Raw genomic sequence first — 17,803 nt, 5'->3', positions numbered from 1 at the left:
GTAAAGAGTCTACTTTTATTTGTGTAAACTCACAATTAAATAACAAGAAAATGTTGTGCCTTTGTAAAATAAAGACAACAAACAGGAAGCGCTTTCTGCCATCTTGGTCTCCGTGAACTGGAGCGCGTCACAAAAATGAACCGAAACTTGGCTCACAGTCAGACATGATAAATATATCTATAGACAGCTTGAAATGTCTACTTTTAAATTAACCAATTCAAATTGAAAATAAATACTCTCTGATTATGTGTATCAGTATGAAAGGTGCATTTCTCTCTAAAGGTGCGTTCACTATACTGCGGAGATGGCAAGTCAGCATCGTCAACTTCATCTTTGCAGCCGACACTGACACAGAAAAAAAACAAACTAGTTTATTAATAAATATTTAAAATGTCTCCTTTGCTATTTTTTTTTAGGATATATATATATATATATATATATATATATATATATATATATATATATATATTAAACGCTCATTATGGTTTAGTATTCTCCAAGTATATATTTAAGTAATTAAATTAATATAAATGTGCGGTTAGTCGACTAATGGCTTAAATTAACGATTACTAGTCAACTAAAAATTATTCTAAAATAAATGAAATCTATAAATAACTTTTCCTAATTTTGATAACAATAAATAAGAAAGCTAAAAAGAAACTGATGAGTGTGGCATTGAATATAATTAAATTAACATTATAATCAGGTATGACCTGGGTGTAACAAGAGGCCAGGTAGTAAAAGCTGTGCAGTAAACCTCACTTCCTTTTCCTAAAGAAGTGCACTAGCAACTGATGATACACACCTCCTATGCCGGCTGTTGCCGGTTCAAGACTCACTTGGAACTAGTCAGGCATAACCAGTTGCATTGGTGTCGTGACCCAGGTGGTAGTGAGGTTTGGGGGGCCAGCTAGTAATTTCCTTGTTCTATGATTTGTTCTAGAATAACTGTTTAACTATTTAATTTTGCTAAAATGGTTTGACTGCAAGTATGTGCACACAGCATCCCTAGATTCCTGCAATTCACAATCAAGCGCAGTTCATGTAATGTCTATTGTAGGCCCTGGTTTAACATACCTTAAATCTGAGTAATGTGGTCCAGGACCAACAAGATTGCTAATCATTTTCAAACATCCCGTACTTGGTGAAATAACTTTAAAGTAACCATGTCAACCACTTCTAACTCCCTCACTGTATAGGCCAATGTTCCTCACAGCCAGAATTTTATTTAAATTTTTGCATTTCACAGTATGTTCAAGGACTTACAACACATTCTGTTGTTAAGATCCAGAACTTGCACTCATTAGGTATGGTGGTGGGAGGCCAATTCATGCAGGACACAATCTTCACGCTAGCAGAAAAGAACAAAGGAGAGAGATGGGTAGAGAAGTAATTCGAGGAGACGACTCTGAAAATCTCAATGGGCACCCTGCATCATGGCCCACGCGGCACACATACCACATTTGGTGGTAGTTAAGACAGGAAAATGCAAGTCTCTCTCAACAAAAGAGCAAAACAACAACAAAAAAACGATGCGGGAGCAATAACGATCCTCTGCTTGGTTGCAGTCGTCATCATGGCACCTTTCTAATCTATCAGAGAAGCAATATCTTACAAGTACAAGGTAGACAATATTGTCTCTTACAACTTAGTGCATTATTCAGAAAAAAATAGTGGTTATCTGTTTCAAGTTTTGTACATAGTAAGAATAACTGGTAAGATCAGCCCAAAGAAAGCAAATCTGTGTTGTTAGGCTTGCATATTTGTACTGCAGGGATGTAAAAAGTAGTAGACTGTAAGACTTGTTTATAGTTTTCTTTTACTTTTTTTATAGTACCAGCAAGCCCAGAAAAACTGAATTGATTATTGTGGGTAAAAAGCAAGTAGAAGTGATCAGGTATCTTGCTAAATTACCTCCTATGTTCAAGATATATTAAATTTATTCACTGAGATCATTTTAATACAAACCATGTGTAGTGTTTACCATGGAGCTACAGTGGAGAATCACTTTTTTCATGGAATTCCTAATTTACAGGGTAACACAGAGTGCGTTATTTGTTTGGAGCCACGCAGATCAAGCAAAGCAGCATGGCTTTGTCTTAAAGAATACCTTAATATCAGTCAACATACTTGACTGGTTCTTTACAAGCAGGGCATTACGAAGCAGCTTTTGTACACTCTGGTGAGATGCCCCAAGCTTTGCTTGGCTAATCTAGAATTGTGGAAGCATATGAGAAGGCAGAGCGGGGGAGGTTATTGTTTGACCTTGTTGAGGGTTTGGGAGAGAAGAAAGCGCCTTTGGCTTAGGAAGGCGGGAATGTTTGGGCTGAAGGGGAGCATGAGCTCTGGGCAAACTGCTCTCTATCTTTCTGATAAATAGAGACTGTCTGCACCCTTGATTTTTTTTGTTACATATTGGTGATACAGTGGTGGTGTCCATGGTAGTCTGTTGGGCTGGGTTAATGCAGGGTAGTCCAGAAGCTGGTAAAAGTTGATGTCTTGTTCTGGATAGACCTGTGGCTCCTACCCTACCTAGGGCCCCGTTGAGCCCACTGACCTGCTGTACTTCCTGGGACTTGATGAGTGTTGAAGCTTTCTTAGTATAGGTGGGTGGCTGTAGGGTTGAAAAACTGCTTCTTCTTAAAGGAAGTTTTTGTATACCTTTCTCTAGCTTACAGCAAAAGCTAGCAGAAGCTGGTGGCCTTGCTGGCTCATTGATTTTAAGCCGGCTGCTCGCGAGGCCGAGCTCAGCAGGATCAGAGCTCTGAAAAGTTCTGGAAGATGAGGCAGCAGTGCTATCAGCAGATATAGTTACCGTTGGTAAAGTACAATTTAGGGTAGTCTCGACAGTGATGGGACTTTGTAGGTCTGGAGAGCAGGACGTGGGCCTCAGTGGGTGGTGACTAAGCTGGGCATCCAAACTGTCACAATGGGCCTCTGCAGAGGTTGGACTTGACAGTCCTTCATGGTTGTGGAGCTTGATGGGTAAGAATCTGGGAGTCTGTAGTATCTGAAGCTATTAAAGAGAGAGAGAAAAATAAATAATTATTGAACATTTGTTTGCTCTAATTTCATAATGATCATAGTAGGCTGATTCTTCGATTACGGGACTTGTTCTGTCCCTTAGAATGAGTTTTAAAAAGTAGGGAAAAAAAGTATAAATAAATAAATATATACACACATATACATAGTCAGAATATATAACATGAGCATCTGGGTACACGAGAAACTAGAGGTAGGCCTATTTTGCCTGATAAAATTAGAAAATCTGTCTGATTAATGATTAATCAGTTGGAAGCTTTCCAGTTAATGAAAAATAGTGTTGAACATCATTAGAAAATAAAAAGTAATGTTTCTAAAGCTATGTTTCATCTCTCATGACACACTTTTTTATCTTCACAAAATATATACAGGAAAGTATATAGTGAGGGGAAACAAAGTAATTTTCAAATGGCCTTGCTACCACCAAAAGTAAGCTTTTGGTTCCTTTCCACAGTCACCTCTGGCTTGCTCACTGGGGGCTTTAAGCATTATGAAGCAGCAGATCCTTGATTAAACTACTTAGAGGTGGGCAATATGACCAAAATCATAACCAAAGTTTGAGGAATTTTTAACCACAGTAAGGATAGACATGACAATATAGTTGTTCTGACTGAAATTAGTCGTCACTAATTCAAAATGAAAGCCAATTCCTAGATTGTTCAACACCATTGCTTAAATGATAGCTAATTAAATATATAAAATGTTAAACTCACATCAAACTGTGACAACCTTTTTGTTATATTTCATCAGACTTTTAGTTATATTCACTCAGGACAACTGACAGTATTTTAATTTATACTTTTTGAGAACTACTTACTCTTACTTAGAACAAAACAGATTAATATTTAAATCTCAAAACTACATTATATGCTCAGATGTGTGCCTGAGACACTGTGACACACTCCTACACAAAATAATAAATACAATATAGATCTAACTATAAATAAAAGAAAATAATTTGAGAAATGTCTTGCTGTTTTTTTTTTTTTTCTCTCTCCATACAATGGAAGTCAATGGCAACGAAAACTGTTGTTATGATGTAACAATATATTTTCCCCGCAGAAAAAAAAAGGCATACAGGTTTGGAATGACATGAGGGTGAGTAAATGATGACAAAATATTATAATACTAATAATGCTATCCCTTTAATTCTTATTGTTCCATGACTATATGTAAGGACAATGCTTACTGTATAAACACCTTGGCTTTTCTCTCTTAATGTCACTTCAATTAAAAAATAAAAACTATCAGTGCTGATATTTCCAGATAACCAATAGTACCAAAAAGCAACTCTCAGTGTTGTTTAATGTTTAAAACTTTTATATCGTTCATGCTTTATGAGACACTATCCTCAGCTGCAGCCACACAGCTTCAGATGAACATGCTCTGGGTGTTAACTCAGACTTGAGTGAGACAGACTGAAGCATCCACACAACAAGCTGTCTGAGAGGCTTTGATCCTTACACTTCTTGGCAAAGTGGAGATAAGCCTCTCCACACTTATTAGTAATGATGTAGACTTACACGTGAGGTGGTGAGGTCACTGTCAAAGCAGTACATGCACTCGAGCGCATCTCTCAGACTGACAAACAAGAATGCAATTCGAGTTAACAACTTACGACTTACCCAAAAGCGTCTAGTTTAGAGAAACTAGCATTGTCACAAAGCAAAACATCCAAAGTAGGGCAAAGGAGTTTTTCTAAGGAAGGTACATAGAAAGATTTATGCCTCCTACTTAATATTTCAAATTCAGGATCACAAGAAATATACACATAATCCTGATGCTAAAGCCATCACATCCATCTCAAAGTGAATTATTCCATGTGATGCAAGGCTTCTGTGCTATGCAGGACATTGAGGTGCTGGAGTACAGTGATATTGTTAGCTCAGTCTTTGATGTCTGCTGTGCTGGTTGATTGGCACTGGTGAATTATTTTCCATGGCTGGCGTTTATTCCATGCAAACGGAGCGTAATGGTACATAATGTTATCCTTTTACAAATACCATGCACAAGTTACCACGATTCCCATACTTTAAAAGATTGAAGTCATGGGGTGAATTAAAAGATTTTATTACATGGCTCTGTGGAATACTTGATTCTGATTGGTCAATAGCGCCATCCAGCGGTAAGTTATTCCCAGATAACAAGCGCTCAAAGCAGATAACGCAGGCTCATCCGGGTCACTGAAGTCAGCAGTGCTATACGCCTGCTAGGAACAGTTTTTCTTCGTGAAAGTTTTGCGTTTGGTGAGCTAATAAAATATTAAAACTCAGTTTGTGTACAGTTATTTAATTATGCCATCCAGTATCGTGGACTCGCGCTCTCTTGTTTCATACAAACGCATCTGCTGCCATTTTGTGACTATTGTTTTGTACACTGTTGGATTATGAGACACACAGGTACGATTTTAAACAGTTTAATCTGAAATTAATATATCTTATCCCCATAATTATTTATGTGGCGAAATGCTTTGTAATAAGTGATATGAATGACTGTATACCGCATCTCTTAAATGTCTGTTTAGTTTGAACTTGCCACGCTGAAACTGCTCTCACCGCGGAAGCTTTGCGTTTAAAGACCTAATAAAATATTTCAACACAGATCAATATTTCGTGTCTAATTATTTACTTATGTGTCAAGTAGCCATGTAAAAAGTGGGATAATGCCGGTGGTTCTCTCAAAATAACCCCTGACAGGATGATGGTCTTGATCAGCCTGAAGGGGGTTATTTTGAGAGAACCACTGGCTGGATGTAGCCTACATTATATTATTTTATTTTATTCACACAAGGTCAGATCAAACTAGTTTCAAGCTAGCACATGTAATGGTTAAGAGTTATGGTTATGGTTTTAGTTTACATTTTTTTTATGTTTATTTGTTGATTCTGGTGGTCTACTCCAATTTTTACTTTGCGAGTTTATAGAGTGCTGCAGTGATGACGTATTTTTGTAGGCCAACCCTGAATTTAACGTCACACTGGTTCCCTCAACAAAAACCCAAGGATTTTCCCATTGGCTTTTGGATTATTGCAGAAAATAAGCTCTGTGACTAACAAAAGTTACACATTCAGTTCATCACGATACTCTTCTCAAATGAACACAACTTTTATGAATTTTGAAGCCTAAATACAATCGACAAAGGTAAAAAGGCTATAAACGAACTACACCACAGTCACATGACTTCAATGTCATCACCATTAAGATTTGGACTCTGAAAATTCGCGTTTGCAAGAAAGTGATTATAAACAAAAACTAGGCTGTGAAACAGACTAGTGACTTGATGAGTCTTCCTGTTTGATGTGATGAAGTTTAATACTCCAGACAACCTCTGTAGTCCCATTAGAAACCGCCTTTTTCAAGACAAGGGTACAAAAGAGGGTGTATTTTATACTCATGTATTTTATGTCGTAGAATTAAAAAAAACTTGAACTTGTGTTAACTACAGACCTTATTTTAGACATTCAACCAAAATAACATTCAAAAAACCTATTAACTTAAGGATGATGGAACCAGAAGTGCTAAAATGCTAACAAATTTCTGGGATTTGGTTAAAAAAAATAATAATAATAAAAAAAATACCTCACCCCTGCAGGACTCTATTACTGTTTCTGTTTCTGTTAAGATTTACATTTCCTGCTAGGGAGAATTCATTTGTTTACAGTTTATTTGTATTTTCTATTTTTATTAGTTTTTTTATTGCATTTATTTGTAATTAGAATAATAGCTGTCAGCAAGATTTCTATTGCGCTTAAAGAGTTAATTCACCCAAAAAAATGTAATTCTGTCATTACTTTCTCACCCTCATGTCGTTCCAAACCTGTAAGACATTTGTTCTTCTTTGGAACACAAATGAAGATCTTTTTAATGAAATCTAAAAGCTTTCTGACCCTCCATTGACAGTCTATGCAACTACCACTTTCAAGCCTCAGAAAGTTAGTAAAGATATCATTAAAGTAATCCATGTGACTCCTACGGTGGCCCAGTAGTGCACAACACAACGAAATGTAAAAAGCAAACATAAGTTCACAACACAACGGAAACAAGCCACAACACAACGGAAAATCTACAACACAACGAAATAAAGCCACAACACAACGGAAATAAGCCACAACACAACGGAAAATCTACAACACAACGGAAATAAGCCACAACACAACGGAAAATCTACAACACAACGAAATAAAGCCACAACACAACGGAAATGCTCCCGACCACTAGAGGGCTCTCGGAGCCCGGTAAAGTTAGTTTTCCTAGCCATTGTTCTATAGTTCTATAGAGTCAGCAGTCTTAATATATCAATACCACGATTAGTTTTAACAGTGTATATCGACATAAAATATTACTTCAAAATAACCTACATGAATTATAGCTGCGTATTTGATTTATACTCGAGAATGCTTGGACGCGCTACCACAGCGCATGATCCATAAGAGAACGTCTGGCAATTCCACCAAGTGGTTAAAACGTATAATTTATTATAATATAATTTGATAAATAAAAATAAAAACCATTTGGTAAAATAGGAAGGAATTGGCATAATTCCACCTATAACAAGTCAGTCTGGTCACTAGGAACCACAAGCTTTGTGACATGAAAAAAAAAAACTTGATTTAGGCCTAATGTTTGCATAAAAAACAAATCTTGTACTGTGCATACAGGGAGCTATTGGCACAATTGCACCTGTTGTAAGTCAGTCTGGTTAATAGGAACTACAACCTTTGAAACATGATAAAAGAAAAAAAAACTTTTACAGAAATTTCCTTAAAAAAAATAATTGTTTACTGTAAATACATGAAGGGTATTGGAAAATTCACCTGTATTAAGTCAGTCTACTATCAAATACAATCAAGCTTTGGATTTTGAACATGTCTGTTTTTGAATGTTAAAAGTAATTTTAATTAATACAAATTATACGTTTTAACAACTTGGAGGAATTGGCAGATGTTCCCTCAGGGATCATGCGCTGTGGTAGCGCGTCAAGCATTCTAGAGTATAAATATGCAGCTATAATGCACGTAGGTGATTTTGAATTAATAAATGTCGATATACAATGGTTAGCTACATACTGTTAAAACTAATCGTGGTGTTGATATATTTTTATAGACTGCTGACTCTCTAATGAACAATGGCAAGGAAAACTAACTTTATCGCGCTCCGAGAGCCGTCTAGTGGTCGGGAGCATTTCCGTTGTGCGAGGGCGTAGATTTGGTTTGAACATTGGGGCGGTTGTAATGTTTAATATAGTTAAAAAATTGTTCTGCATATTTTTCATGTGATCATGGTATAAATATTGGGGGGGTTATCTCCCCCCCAACCCCCCCACAAATTACGCTCCTGCCGTTGTGTTGTGGCTTTATTTCGTTGTGTTGTAGATTTTCCGTTGTGTTGTAGCTTATTTCCGTTGTGTTGTGGCTTTATTTCGTTGTGTTGTAGATTTTCCGTTGTGTTGTGGCTTGTTTCCGTTGTGTTGTAGATTTTCCGTTGTGTTGTGGCTTATTTCCGTTGTGTTGTGGCTTTATTTCGTTGTGTTGTAGATTTTCCGTTGTGTTGTGGCTTGTTTCCGTTGTGTTGTGGCTTAATTTCGTTGTGTTGTGAACTTATGTTTGCTTTTTAAATGTTGTTGTGTTGTGCACTACTGGGCCACCGTAGACTCCAGTGGTTTAACCTCAATTTCATGAAGTAACGTGAGTGCTTTGTTTGTGCAAAAAAACATAATTTCCCACTTTATTTACAATATATTAATCTCCAACGCACGTTTAGAGAGCACCAAGATGCATGCGGGTTGTGTTGAAATGAGAGTGAATGTTGTTGTGTGAATGTGCGTTCATTTTCGTGTGAACTAACCCTTTAAGTGGCAAACTGTCCCCGCAGTAGTTTCGATTTGAGCCATTTACGTGCTATTACCTTGCTATTACACATGCTTTTAACACTGAAAAGATCTGACTCAAAAGAATGATTCGTTCACACAAAGCTAAGCTATTGTATACGAACATGCGAGTAAATGAAAAAATGTTCATTATTGGTCCACAGCAAATCTCCATTATTTCCATTACAGTTCACAAACATGTGTATGCCACATGCAACCCCAATAGTGTTTCCTCAGATCCTCAGGAGGTATTTCCTGGTCCACAGCACCCTCTAATGGACACCATCTTTCATATAATGCAGTGTAGTGTGCTTGTTTTATTGACTGAGCCCATCCCCCTGTTTTGTGCCAATTCCAGGTCCCAGAATTCTTCTCAAAAATATAATCCTTTGAAGTTTTTTCCACAGTTTGTGGTTCAGAATGGACGAGACAGCAGTGAGGAGTTTGTCTAGAGAGGTGAAGTCTCAATCGGGCTAACCCGAGAACACCTGCAACCCTGTCAAAACCTCAGAGAAAGTCTTAGCGGAGCTGTGTGAGGACTCTCAGTTGTTTCATACATAATTTATGAGAGCTCACCAAGAAATAAAACAAGACATCTGAGAAAAGGTGACAAGTTCTGGAGCAGAAAGAATCTATGGAGGGAGGGAAAAGTAGACAGACAGGTGGAGAAAAGAAGTAAAGAAGGTGTACACTAAAGTGTAATCAAATTGGTGAGTGAAATGAAGAGAACTGCCAATTGATTCCCCAAATATAAAAAAGGCCACCAGTTCTCTGCAAATGACTTTCTCATAGTTGGAAAACTTTTTTTCCCATGAAATACATCATTATAAAATATGGATGATGCCAGAGGTGCTGCTGTTTTGTTTAATGTTCATGTACTCACACCTAAATTGACTCCAATTTTAATAATGATAACCTACCACCTCTAGCTACACCAGTGCGGAGCATTCCAAATAATTAGAATACACAGACATTAATGTCTCTTTCTTAAGGCAGGAATACCAAGGGAATCTTCAGTTTTGTTTAAAAGAGGTGTGTGATGAACGAACTGCAGAATATAAAAGCACATAATTAATCCTCACGGCCCATGTACTCCACATTCCCTACTTGTACAAAAAAAAAGATGAGAAATGTGAAGGAAGATGTTTAATAATCAAGCAGCATTTCTTGTGGCATTGTTTGCAGACAGACAGATCTGCAGGTTAGCATTTTTTTTTTTTTCCCTGAATGCCAAATAATTCCATATTAGGCTTTTACAGCACTGCTTTTCAGTGAGCTGAGGGCAAAGATATAAAAATCAACATATTTGTTTTATCTGCCCTTTCTACCACTCAGCTGCCTTGTTGTGTGTCTCGTTGACTGATTCAAATCTTCAGCATGGTATTTTTTACATTTTACATTAAAAAAAACGTAGTACCAGTATACCTTGCAATTTGCAAAATGTCAAACAAAAAAAGCACTAATTATGTATAAACCAAAGTTGCAGTCTTGGTCTTGAGACATATCAGAACCACATACAGCCTTGGTCTGGGTGTTTCTCTAATTGTTGTCTTGGTCTGAGCTTACAGTCAGAGGTACAATGTTTGAAATGAATGATGGAATACATTTTTTCATTGTGGTTCTTGGACATACAGGTTTTGGTCTGGATCTTGGCCTCAAGGAGTCTAAGTTAATTGGCCACTACAGTGTGCATGATGTCAATTTCATCATCTGCACAGTCCACTAGGTTGCAGCACTCAAAGTTAGGCCATTGCTTTTAAAACTACTCAAATAAGAAGATCTGCTAGAGGTTTGGGTCTTTAGGGATCTGTTATTGGTTTGGTCCTCAATCTAAGGCCCTGATTACACCTGGGACCGGTTGCATAAACCGCTAAGATCAGTGTTCATAAGTGTTCATACCTTCTTTTCTTTTTTTTTAAGTCAGTGGATGTTAGAAATCAGGAATGATGAGAGAACATTGTGCTTGGTAAGTTTTTTTCATCTTAAACTAAACTTGGGTCTCTAGCCAACAAAGTTTAAATCCCTTCTGGCTAGCGCACTTAACTGAGTGAAGGCAGCCTTTTGTGGCTGTTCGAACACATTCGACCACATGAGCGTCTTCACTACGAAAGCTGGTAAAATGTGTTTTTGACTACCCCGTTTACACATGTATTTAGTGTCATCCATTTGTCATCCAATCGACCAAAACACATCTTAATACCAGGTTTAAACAGGGCCTATGGGAGTCCAACATAATCTCAGGAGTATTCATATGTGTTTTGCATAAAATGTAAGTGATAGGTGAAACAAAGCTTTTTGAAACTTTAAATCAATTGAACCAATTACTTTGCAAAATACTTCACTTTTCAAAGCGCTGGAAACGCCACAATGGTAAATGCAGTGAAAATGCAGCTCAAACACACAAAATCTCCCTTTACAGACCAACTGCAAATGTTTTATTGAAAGTGTAATCTATTAAAAACAATTAACAAATCATCTAATACCAATTAAATATGAAGGGCCCTATCATACACCTGGCGCAATGCAGCAAGTGTTTTTTGCTAGTTTCAGCCCGGACGCAGTTATCATTTTCACGTCCTGAGTCACGTTGTTTAAATAGCAAATGCATTTGCGCCCATCTGTTCGCCCATGGGTGTGCTGGTCTAAAAACGAGGTGTGGTCAGGCGCATTGATGGCATGTTGTTATTTTGAGGCAACTGAAATAGACTGTGCCATTGACCAACTGAAACCTGGTCTAAAGTCAATGGCGCAATTATTTTTTATTTTTGGTTATTTAAAGAACGCATTAGTAATGTGCACCTATAGGCGGTTCCACAACCTGCGTACACTCTGCTTATTACACAGACAGGGACGCGCAGCAGCCCACAAACATGCCAAATATTAAAAATAAAAGGATTACAATGTAAAAGATTATTATTTTGTACATAAAGATATGGTGGAATCCGGCTTGTCCCGTAGATGTTCTGCTTGCGCGCTTTAACCTCGCGCACGAGCAGATCCGTTTGCGCTCTGGAGAAGCGTTCGGTCTTTCCACTATCAAATTCTGTCATGTAAATAGCGAATCCGCCATGGCGCGACTGCAACTGGCAGTTAAAGGGAATGGGAGATTGGTTTATTGAAAGTAAAGCCCAAAACACACCCATTACTCATTAAGAGAATAGAGACAACTCATTTAGACCATGCGCCTGGCACGCCAACGCATTCTCATCCTAGGGCGTCATATACTGACCCTTTTGACATTTCGTCTACATCCAACGCACATGGCACACTTTAGCGTCAATATGACACGCACAGAGCTTTGTTCGGTTATGGGTAGGTTTAGGTCTGGGGTAAGGGTAAGGGTTAGACCGCTAGGAGGCGCCTTCTGGCCCATATCTATCTGCGTCTCATATTGACGCTAAAGGGTGCCATGTGCGTTGGATGTAGACGAAATGTCAAAAGCGTCAGTATATGACGCCTTGGGATGACATCGGGCTGGGCACGCCGACCATTTTTCCCGTTGTTTAACTTGCAAAAGTGGATTTGGACAAGCCCTGACTGCACTTCCACCATGCGCTTTCGACCATGCACTTAGATTGTTAAAATAGGGCCCGAAGTGTCTTTATAATGTGTTATTTTGTTAAATTGTAGGGCTTGTTTGTTTTATGGAGAGCTTGATTAATCAGGCCAATACTAGACTAATAACTACACCTCTTCCTTTTTACAATACAATTGTTTCATTAAATGTCTACAAATGTTTCAAATTGATCCGAGATCAGGTGAAAACCATACAGACATGGCTTCCCAGAGATCAAATTGTTAAACATAGTATATTTTAAAAATACATAAAAATACACCCTCAAAAATACATGAAAAAACAACATACAATCCATGATCCATGAAGTAATCCATTATTGCTTTTTGTCAGGAACAGACCCAAATTCAAGCCTTTATTTAATGATTTTCGTCAGATCTTGTAGTTGTTACGAATTAAAAATCTGCTGTCTCAAGAAGTGTTAGGACAAAGGTTTTACATTAGTGATATCAAACACTCATTGGCTCTTGCCTGCATCGTCACAAAGGGGATCGAGATAACATTTCCAGCAATTAACAACTTAAATTCTGCTCTTTACCTGACACAAAACTATTGTTTCCTTCTGAGAGGACTGCAAATGTAGCAAATCATAATTTTTTGACATTTTAGTAATAAATTGTGGTGATTACACTTATCTTTGTTATGTTTATCTTTTTACTGTATAGGGTTAGTTTTAGATGTACAGTATGTGTGGGATTAGCGGCTCAAAGATCTATTTATTGGTATACTGAAATTAAAAATGTCATTGTACATTTTTGTGTCCATTACATTTTATATATTATTTTTATACTCTGAAGTGGTTATGTTTAGGTTTGGGGATAGGGTTAATACATTTAAAATATATCTATTACATTTGTACAATTTATCTATACAAATATATTTATGATATTGTAAATATGGAATAATATTTAGTTTTTAGATGCTGTCAATTCACTATATTGTACGTTTTAGTATCTATTAAAACATACAAAAAAGTGTTTTTGTATCGTAAACATTACATAATACCCATGTATAAACAATGAGACAAGGCTAAGGAGTCTGGTACTGGTCATGTCTCCAACTCTGGAAGTAACAGATGTAAACTTAGATTTCACAAAATTATATGGGTTGGTCAAACAGATAAGAGAGAATGAAAGACACAGTGGGCTTGACAGAAGAGAATGCAATACAAAAAGAGGTTTGAAGAAAGTCAGCTTCATGAAAACAGAATGAACAATATAATGCAGATGGGCTGTCCTCACAGTACAGAATAAGAGACCATGCAAACAGAGAGGAAGGGGTTGAGAGGATGTTTTATAGAAAAGACAGGCAGTACTATACCACGCAGTGTCTCTGAAGTAATGCACTAGATGCTCCACTCCTTTTACCCGAATTTTGGAGAGGCAGAGGGAGAGAAACAATAAGGAAAAATCAGTCAATGAAAGATATGACGGGTAGAACACGAAGCATCATCAGCCCACAACACACACACAAAATGAAGGCAAACTTTTTTTACTAGCATTATTACAAAGAAATGGCAAAAATTTAACAGCCAATTCAGCCATGACAGTAATCTAGATTTTGCGCTTCACGTGACAAATGAAAGCAAAAAGAAAAAAGGGGAAGTGCATTCTGTGAGATTCCATGCTCATTAGTGCATCTGAAAATGGGTGGAATTAAGGTTCTGTCTGGACTGCTCAAAAAGTCAAAGAGAAAAAGAGAGAGCATATATGTGTCTAAGAGTCAGGTTGTCGTCTTCTCTAAGGGATCCCACAATGCCAGATCAAAGACTGTAATGACTCTCTTTCTCAACACCTGTCTCCCACAGCTGCCATCTGACATATTAGTACTCATCACGGCTTAACCACAGCTCGCAAACTCTTTCACCAACAAGCATTGTGGGGAAGGATCTTTCTGTCAAATGAAATCTTGTTTATCAGATGTGATGGCAGCTATACAGCTGATCCTTTATAAAGGGTTCCAAACCAAGCTGCTTATTTCTATATAATGAATGAAATAGGTACTAGGGCTGTCAAGCCTCAAAAAAAAGAAAAAAAGGCATTATAAAAGTATCATAAAAGTAATCTATGTCTCTGAAGCTAAGCAATAGGTTTTGAGAAACAGAAGTTTAAGGGTTATTTACTTCTGCTGTAGCTCTCAAATCACAGTTCAGACTTGACGTGTCAAGATGAGTTGCCATCAAGTTACATCATTGGGTTTCATGTCTCATGATCAAACACCTTGTGTCTCATGATCAAACACCTTGTGTCTCATGAATGTTAGCTTGAACAAGATTCGAAAGCTGCAGTATTTTTGAGGTATGTTCCTCAAAAAAGCTATCATATGCCTGAGAAAAAAAAAAAGGTTGGAGTGACATAAGGGCGAGTAAATGATGACGGTTTTCATTTTGTAAACTAATTGATCCCTTACAGTAAGGATCTCAGTCACGACTGTATATTTTTAGGCAATGAAATGACAAAATCTGATATCTGAACAGCAAGTGCTCTATTGAAAACAGCTCAGATCTTCTAGGAAATTTGGTTGGGGGATAAAAGTACAAACGAAAGTCATTCAGTGTGAGTATGACTGTCTGGCTTTGAAAACTATGCATAAAAACTAAATGGGTCTGGAGATTCTAAACCAAGCAACAGAGAGAGGATATAAGGTAAATGAAACTAAAAGGAGTGGAAATGATGGACTGATTCCGCACTGGAATGTGATAGGACGGTGGATTTGTATGCATGGGGGCACAAGGGGGAGGCAGGCGGACATGCAGCAAGCACTGGGGCTAGTGCACAGACTGGTTCAGCTGGTTGGATGGTTAAGGGACTCACTCTGTCTGTGGTGACGTGGCGCACATGGCCGTACACTCCCCCGCTGTGAGTGTTGCCAAGAAGAGAGGATAGGGGCAAGCAACATGCCCTGTACAGAGGAACAGAGAGAGAAAAGCTGATCCCTGCACCATACACATACACATACTGTACATATCGATACAAACACTTACAGTTCAACAGAAAATATATATATATATATATTCCAAAAGTGCAAGCAGCCACATATAGGGTGAATTCAGGTTGATTGTGACACTTTTTCCTAGTCATCTCAATGGCAGAAAGTGTCCCATTCAACCTGTATTCACCCCTACTTGTACTTGTAAATGTGGTAAAATGCCACTTTTATCTGCTCTGTCAAATTAATACTAGTCTTGCAGGGCCAGACTTTAAAATTTTGAATTAAGACAAGTGCTCAAGAGTAGCATTTTGTAATTTTTGTTCAATATGCATCACATTGTCCATTGGGGCCTTTCTGGGGCTTGGCATAAGGGAACACTGCTACAGTATGTTCAATATTTCAAACCTTGGTTACTTGTAAAGGCAACCAAAGGCAAACATCCTTTCTCAATAGATGTATGTCTGAAATCACCCAATAAAACACCCTGACTACATCTGACGTCCCATGCAGCGAAACATCTAAAGGAGTGTTCACATTGACAGTGATTTGCAGTGACAAAGTGACAGAAAAACATACATTTTAAATGAGAATTACCAGAAAAAAAAAAAAAAAAAAAAAAAGTAAACTAGTAACTAGTAGATGCAAGAACAAAGTATAAACATGATGTAAATAAGACATTTGTTCACAGGAGTTTCAGAATGCAGAACTTCTGAACAGAAGTGACTGACAGCTTCAATGATTATAAAGTGAGCACTCTTTCATTGCTTTCTGTATACAAAACAACCCAGTCACAATTTGAATAAAAGTTATTTTTCATCTGCTAGTTGCGCAAAGCAAAGTTTCGGGACTGACAACCGTATTTAAATGTGGGATTGAATTTGACATTGCAATGACTCACGTAGTCATATTTATAGTAATGATTACTTAATGATTTTTTTTATTAGCATTAACAATTAACATTCATTTGATTTTGTAAAATATTTTTTTTATCTTCGTAAAGTCAAATAGTGAAATCCTTTTTGCTATGAATACAGAGAACTGGGAAATGTTACTGGTATTGGTACCGACTACTGAAATTCTGGTATTGTGACAACACTGTTCTCAATAGGCATTGTACACACTCAACAGCACAACATAGACTTTTTCATTTGCCCTTATTCCAAAAACAAATAAATTTCAATTAAAATTGATTTATTTTGTCCATTTAACTTTGATGTTTATATAATATGTATAGTTAGAAAATAACAAAAATCTATCAAATTTGCTAAAAGGGTTGCAAAAATGGCAAATCTTTTATAATCAATGAAAAGGATACTAAGAACCCTTTACTAACTATTGAGGAAAAAAAGTTTGAGGCCCTATTTAGTATGCCATTCATGAAAACTGCCGACTAAACACAGTCAAATTCAATTAGGATCACACAGTCATCACTGCCACACTTTTGGCTGTTTCGTTCTGCCGGCCGTCAACATTTTCCTCTGTTTGATCTGATCCCTCGAGGGGTCTTTTCTGAATATTAACTGCATTGTTTTTCCCTGTTGTCCATTACCCTTTGAGCACAGAACCACAGACTGAGATCCACTGAACAAGAGTGATTTCTTTCAGAGCCTGCAAGAAATGTCACATCATCACACAATTCTGTTTCCAGGACTACAGACAAAGTTTCTTAAGAACTGTCAAGACAATAGGGACTTTTGCATCATCCAGTGGCAGCATTTCTTTGGGTTCAGTGCAATTACAAACTGTTCCATGACGGATTTCTCAGCATGGTCGACTAACAATACTAAGAACAGGAGAACAGTGCTGGTGAACACGCCAGCTTGGTCACTTGTCAGTAGCTAATGTAAATTTTAAAAAAAATCAGTCCTAAAAATTAAAATCATCAGCAGTGTTCGGAAACAAGCATTCATTTTGCAGATTGTTGCCATTAATGAAGTAGAAATCACACAGCCTTTTTTCACCCAAATATTAAAGCTGTCATCATTCATGATTACAGACATGTTGAGCGCATGAACTATGATCTCTTCTTTGCAATTTGATTCCTGCACAATAAAGAATGCTTTCATCATAACTAACAGTGAAAACACAATGTAAATAAGAGATTCGTTGATTATAATCAGACTATTGATGAAAGGGACTTTGTTATAACAGAAGTTTTGGCGAGAGTCCAGAACTCAGTCACTGATAAACTTGCACTGTTTGATTGACAGCTCCAGTGATTGTAAAAAATAAAAAAAATAAAAAGAGCGTTCTTTGATAGCTTTCTATATATAATTTTATCACAGTTTAAATAACAGATTATTTTCATCCTACCAAGAGAAACAATGTGAAGTTACCCATTTAGTCACTGGTTTGATTTACTGACATATACAAAGAATATCTGATTGTACA

General features: G+C 37.2%; 1 protein-coding gene across 3 annotated transcripts in view; it reads right to left on the bottom strand.

Moving 5' to 3' along the window:
• Nucleotides 1–1,238: 1,238 nt before the first annotated feature.
• ccser2b (coiled-coil serine-rich protein 2b) overlaps nucleotides 1,239–17,803 on the bottom strand; it is an 83,108-nt gene continuing 66,543 nt past the window's right edge. Inside the window, exons 10-12 of one of the 3 annotated variants that reach the window (XM_084135687.1) lie at nucleotides 15,295–15,382; nucleotides 13,802–13,841; nucleotides 1,239–3,016 (exon numbers count right to left, since the gene is read on the bottom strand). In XM_084135687.1, the coding sequence (XP_083991813.1) occupies nucleotides 2,890–3,016; nucleotides 13,802–13,841; nucleotides 15,295–15,382 (255 nt within the window). In that variant the 3' untranslated portion in view covers nucleotides 1,239–2,889. The remainder of the gene's footprint in view (nucleotides 3,017–13,801; nucleotides 13,842–15,294; nucleotides 15,383–17,803) is intronic. The other 2 variants (XM_084135688.1, XM_084135686.1) reach the window with 2 other exon arrangements.

This window comes from Abramis brama (genome assembly GCF_963993115.1).
Source record: "Abramis brama genome assembly, chromosome: 14".
NCBI classification, from domain to species: domain Eukaryota; kingdom Metazoa; phylum Chordata; class Actinopteri; order Cypriniformes; family Leuciscidae; genus Abramis; species Abramis brama.
The sequence above is the reverse complement of the archived record's forward strand: the minus strand, read 5'-3'. Positions and strand labels throughout refer to the sequence as shown.